This window comes from Acipenser ruthenus, chromosome 25 (genome assembly GCF_902713425.1).
Source record: "Acipenser ruthenus chromosome 25, fAciRut3.2 maternal haplotype, whole genome shotgun sequence".
In the NCBI taxonomy this organism is placed as follows: domain Eukaryota; kingdom Metazoa; phylum Chordata; class Actinopteri; order Acipenseriformes; family Acipenseridae; genus Acipenser; species Acipenser ruthenus.
Window position 1 is genome coordinate 7,452,153 of NC_081213.1, and position 5,676 is coordinate 7,457,828.

Sequence of the window (5,676 nt, forward strand, 5' to 3'; positions counted from 1 at the left end):
CATTTTTAGTTCAACTTTGATTTCATTACATTTAATTCCAATTAGTTTTTTTTTTTTTATTGGGTGAGAAATTACAAGTATTTTAAAGTACTGCATACTGCTATAATTATCTTTCATAAAGTTTTTGATACATGCACAACGGAGGTTTTTGAAAAAAAAATAATGAAACACCTACCGGTCTGCGGAATGACCCTGTGGGAGGGTGCGGGTATTCACTGACACGGGAGACAGAAATGGTAGTTGACAACACCACACAGGTGCTCAGTTTTATTACTTTCTTTTGGTACTCTGGTGAGGTGTACCGATTTCGTTGAGCCCGTAGAGGGCGCTTGTGGTCCGTGGTCTGGCTACCAGCTATGGTATCCAGAACCAACGGGGAATACCACGGCAGGGTACTCAGCTGCAGTCCCGCACTCGCAGGTGCTCACAAATTATAACAAACGAAAAAGGCAAAAAGAAACAGGGAAAATAAAGCACAGTAAGGAAAAACTACAAAATAAATGTGCTGCACTTCGCAGCGTGAATCTCCCCAGTCGCCGCTACCCGTACGACCCGGGACTCCGTCCTACACTCTGCTGTCTCACTATAACAAATACTGGGGCTGCCCAATGATCCCACACTTTCCCCTTTCTTTCTTTAAAATTATTTTCTTTGATTTTCTTTCCGGGCGTTTGTTATCCTCCCGTCTGTTGGTAGGCAAAGCGAGACCGCCTTGCTCGCTGTTCCAGTTTAAAGGGGCAGATCTGAGGAAACAACAGAGTGTTACTTTATAGGTTAGCAATCCCATTAAAGTCCGCCTCCCAGCCACTCAGAGAGGGGAAAAGCACACACCCCCTCTTCCCCACCTCTCCGTGTCACCGCCATGACTGGCAGGCAGACCCAACGGGACTGCCGCCCCCTTCCTGCAGCACCGCGCATGCGTCAGACGGCCAGTCCAGGTCTCTCCCTGTTACATATCCTCCCCCCCAGAATGGCACCACCGGTCCATTCGAAATCCTACACCCCCATGCCTTCCCGAGAGAAAAAATCAGCATTTAGATGGAGCTTACCTGCTCGGTGGACAACCCTGAAGGCATAGGGCTGCAGGGCCAAGTACCACCGCGTGATTCTGGCATTGTTATTTTTCATCCGGTGAAGCCATGCCAAGGGGGCATGATCTGTCACCAGGGTGAAGTGTCGCCCCAGGAGGTAGTACCGGAGTGACTCGACTGCCCATTTTACCGCGAGACACTCCTTCTCGATGGTACTATAGTTCTTTTCACGGGGAAGGAGCTTCCTGCTGATATACAGGACCGGGTGCTCGCTTCCCCGCACCTCCTGAGACAACACTGCCCCGAGACCTGTCTCTGACGCATCCGTCTGCAGGGTGAACCTCTTGCTGAAATCAGGACTGCATAGCACTGGCTTGCTACACAGCCTTCGCTTCAGAGCGAGAAAGGCCCTCTGGCACGGCTCCGTCCACTGAACCGTATTTGGGGCAGCCTTCCGGGTGAGGTCTGTCAAGGGAGCAGCGAGCGTGGCAAAGTTCGGAATGAACTTCCTGTAATAGCCCGCTAGTCCCAAGAAAGAGCGCACCTGGGTTTTGGTCGTAGGGACCGGCCAGTCAGCCAAGGCTTTCACCTTAGCAATCAGCGGTCTGATCTGGCCGCCCCCTACTCGATACCCCAAATACTCCGACTCACTCTTCCCAATGGCACATTTCTTTGGGTTAGCAGTGAGCCCAGCCTCCCGCAAGGATTGCAATACCGCCGCTACCTTACACAGATGACTCGGCCAATCCTCACTGTGGATAACCACGTCATCTATGTAAGCAGCGGCGTACTGCTGATGGGGCCGCAAAATGCGATCCATCATCCGCTGAAAAGTGGCTGGTGCTCCGTGCAACCCAAAGGGCATGGTCCTAAATTGGTATAACCCGAAGGGAGTCGAAAACGCCGTCCTCTCTCTGGATTCCGGGGTCAGGGGTATCTGCCAGTACCCCTTCGTTAAATCCAGTGTCGTCATAAAATGAGCCGTGCCTAGACGCTCCAGCAATTCATCTACCCGGGGCATAGGATAAGCGTCAAACCTCGATTTTTCATTAACTCGCCTAAAGTCAATACAAAATCGTGTGGACCCGTCCGGCTTATCCACTAAAACAATCGGACTGTTCCAGTCACTTTGGGACTCCTCTATTACCCCCAGTCTGAGCATTTCGTCAATTTCCGTTTTTATTACCTGTCTCTTGCGCTCAGGTATGCGGTACGGCCTCTGGCGAACTAGCGCCCCCGGCTCAGTCTCAATGTGATGGTGGGCTACTCGAGTCCGGCCCGGGACGGGAGAAAACACATCAGGAAATTCCGTCACAAGGGCCCGAGCCTGACATTTCTGTGTTGGTGTCAGATTTTCTGCAATCTGTACCGACCCTGTTTTCGCCACCACAGAAAGATCAGGTCCCAGGTCTGTGACGTCATCTGCCTGCGCCACTACCAATGCCTCCGGTTGCAGCCAGGGCTTCAAGAGGTTTATATGATAAATGTGTTTCTCTCTCCGTCGCTCCGGCTGGCAGATCTCATAGTCCACCTTCCCAACCCGGCGTGTAACCTCAAAGGGTCCTTGCCACTTAGCCAGAAGTTTCGACTCAGAACTGGGTAATAATAGAAGTACTTTATCCCCCGGCTGAAATGTGCGCAACCGGGCTCCTCGGTTGTATTGCGTCTCCTGTCTGTGCTGAGCCTGCTGCAAATTGTCATGCGCCCATTTTCCCACAGACTCAAGACGTTTGCGCAGGTCCAACACATACCGGACTGTATTAGTCGAATTGTCCTGCTGTTCCTCCCACATCTCTCGGACCAGATCGAGCACACCCCGGGGTCTTCGCCCATACAGCAGCTCGAATGGCGAAAAACCCGTGGAAGCCTGGGGTACCTCTCTGATCGCAAAGAGAAGGGGAGGAATCAGCTGGTCCCAGTAACGCACATCACTATTAATAAATCTGCGCAACATGTTCTTAAGGGTTTTATTAAAACGCTCCACAAGACCATCGGTCTGAGGATGAAACACCGAGGTCCTAATGGTCTTAATCCCCAAAAGTTTACATGTTCCGCGGATTAGTCGGGACATAAAGTTGGTGCCTTGGTCGGTTAGTATTTCTTTGGGAATCCCTACTCGGGAAAAGACCTTCACAAGCTCGTTGGCAACAGATTTGGCTGAGGCAGAGCGAAGGGGAATGGCCTCGGGATAACGCGTGGCGTAATCCAGAATGACCAATAGGTGTGTGTATCCCGCCGCACTCTTCTCCAGCGGCCCAACCAAATCCATTCCAATACGCTCAAACGGAGCTTCCACTAGGGGCAACGGCACCAGTGGGGCTCGTGGGACGGCTTTAGGACTAGCCTTCTGACACTCCCCACAACGTTCGCAAAAACGTCTGACGTCACCATCCAGCCCCATCCAGTAGAACCGTGACACAAGCCTTGCTTTAGTCTTATCCCTACCCAGATGACCAGACAAAGGAATAGCGTGAGCCAGCCGCAGTAAATCCTCCTTAAAGGGATGAGGAATCAGCAACTGGTGACGCACTTCCCCGGTCTGGGGCAATTGGTCAACACGGTACAGGAGGTCTCGAGCGATTTCAAAGTGAGGGTACGTGGCGGCGCGCCTGGGCTCGACCACCCGACCATTAACCACCGCTGCTTGGTCAAAGAGCCTGCCCAGCACGTCGTCACGCCCTTGCTCGAGTCGGAAGTCACGGGAACGAGCTAAAAAATCAGCTCCCATGGCTTCCAGCTCGGGATCAGGTCGGTCCTGAGCGGAGGCAGCCGAACCAGACCCCTGCGCTGGCTCCGCGGTCTCCCCCCCAGACTCTTCACCAATCGCCCCCACCTGAAACTTCTCAAGCCCCTTCCACTGCCAGCCCTCATTCTTAGCAGCCCGGCGCTCCCGTTTAGTTTTACGGGGTTTAAATTTATGACAAAACCACTCCGGGTCGCGAAAGGGAAAGATCTCTCCAATTACTTCCTCTTTCTTAGCCAATAGGGAGGACGGGGCCGTCAGGGCAGCCAACCAACTTTTGAATTGCCCACAGTCCCGTCCCAGAACTACCGGGACCGGCAATCGAGGGCACAACCCCACCTGCACCTGTGTCATCTGCTGGCCAATTTTCATCGTTATGCTAACCTTAGGATAAGAGCGTACATCCCCATGAATACATTTAATATGCACCCGACCCAATATTTGTTTATGCCCCGGTGAGATTAGGCTATCCTGTATTAGGGACTGACCACACCCTGAATCCAGGAGCGCCTGGGTTTGTGTACCATCCACGGTTACAGGAATAACAAAACCCGTCTGCTGGAGTGACTGAGGTAATTGAACATGCTTACCTGGTCGGCTGAGGTCACATTCCATCACGGGGCAGTCCCGCGCGATGTGGCCCACCTCCCTGCACGTCCAACACCTTGGTGGGCTGGTTTCTCGTCCCGGAGCTTCAACAAGGGGTGGAAACACTGGAGCCATCAAAGGGGCTCGACGGTAAGGTGGCCGCGCGAGACCCCGGTCCGACACCGCGGCAGCCCGTGGGTAACCCCACCCTGCCCCAGTTCCCGGGCCGGGAGCTCCCGCCGACACCCCCCGTCCAAATACCTGTCTACCCCTTCCCCCCAGTCCCTTCGCCTTCTCCGGGGCCAGTGGAGGGGGTGATACAGCAATTGTACTCCTTCCAGGCAGTCTTGCTGGCGTTGGCTCTGCTGCCTGGTACTGTTCCGCCAACTCGACCGCCCGATCTAGAGTGGCAGGTGCCTGCCGTTGCACCCACAGCCGAGGTGCCGGTGCCAAGCACTCCAGGAAGCGCTCCACCACGATCACCTCCACTATCCTGGCTTTGGTACTCGCGTCGGGGTTCAGCCAGCCCATGGCGTAATCCTTTAAACGATGCGCGATCGTTCTGGGATGCTCCTCTGCGGAGAACCGTTCCTCCCGGAACTTTCGCCGGTACCCCTCTGGGGTAGCCCCCACGCGGTTAAGGATGGCCGCTTTCAGCGCGGGGTAGTCCATCATCCTCTCAGGGGATAGCGTTCTCGCTGCTGCCTGTGCCTCTCCCGTCAGCTGGGGCAAGAGGTAGCTGGCCCATTGTGCCTGAGCCCACCCGGCCGAGGTCGCCATGGCCTCAAACACCTTCAGGTAGGCTTCGGGTTTATCCTCGGCTGTCATCTTTGTGGGTCTCTGTAACCTGGGGTCAGGACCTGCCGGTCGAGCAGCCCCCTGCACCGCAGCAGTTAGGGTCTGGCGCAGGAGGTCCATCATGGCCGCAAATTGGACGGCATCCATTCCTTCTCCTTTGGTGGGTGCACTGCTTTGTTTGGGCAGTGCCAGTGAATCCCACTTCTGACACCACGTGTGGGAGGGTGCGGGTATTCACTGACACGGGAGACAGAAATGGTAGTTGACAACACCACACAGGTGCTCAGTTTTATTACTTTCTTTTGGTACTCTGGTGAGGTGTACCGATTTCGTTGAGCCCGTAGAGGGCGCTTGTGGTCCGTGGTCTGGCTACCAGCTATGGTATCCAGAACCAACGGGGAATACCACGGCAGGGTACTCAGCTGCAGTCCCGCACTCGCAGGTGCTCACAAATTATAACAAACGAAAAAGGCAAAAAGAAACAGGGAAAATAAAGCACAGTAAGGAAAAACTACA

General features: G+C 54.1%; 1 protein-coding gene across 1 annotated transcript; it reads right to left on the reverse strand.

The window, feature by feature from the left end:
- Positions 1-201: 201 nt before the first annotated feature.
- LOC131701583 (zinc finger protein 445-like) lies at positions 202-5,149 on the reverse strand. Its single transcript, XM_059000342.1, has 2 exons — positions 4,365-5,149; positions 202-743 (listed from the first exon to the last, which is right to left on the reverse strand). The coding sequence occupies exons 1-2, from the start codon at positions 5,140-5,142 to the stop codon at positions 730-732; spliced, it is 792 nt and encodes a 263-aa protein (XP_058856325.1). The 5' UTR covers positions 5,143-5,149; the 3' UTR covers positions 202-729.
- Positions 5,150-5,676: the final 527 nt, after the last annotated feature.

Coding starts and splice junctions, on each gene's coding strand:
- LOC131701583 (XM_059000342.1), bottom strand. CDS start 5,142: ATGGCGACCTCGGCCGGGTGGGCTCAGGCACAATGGGCCAGCTACCTC.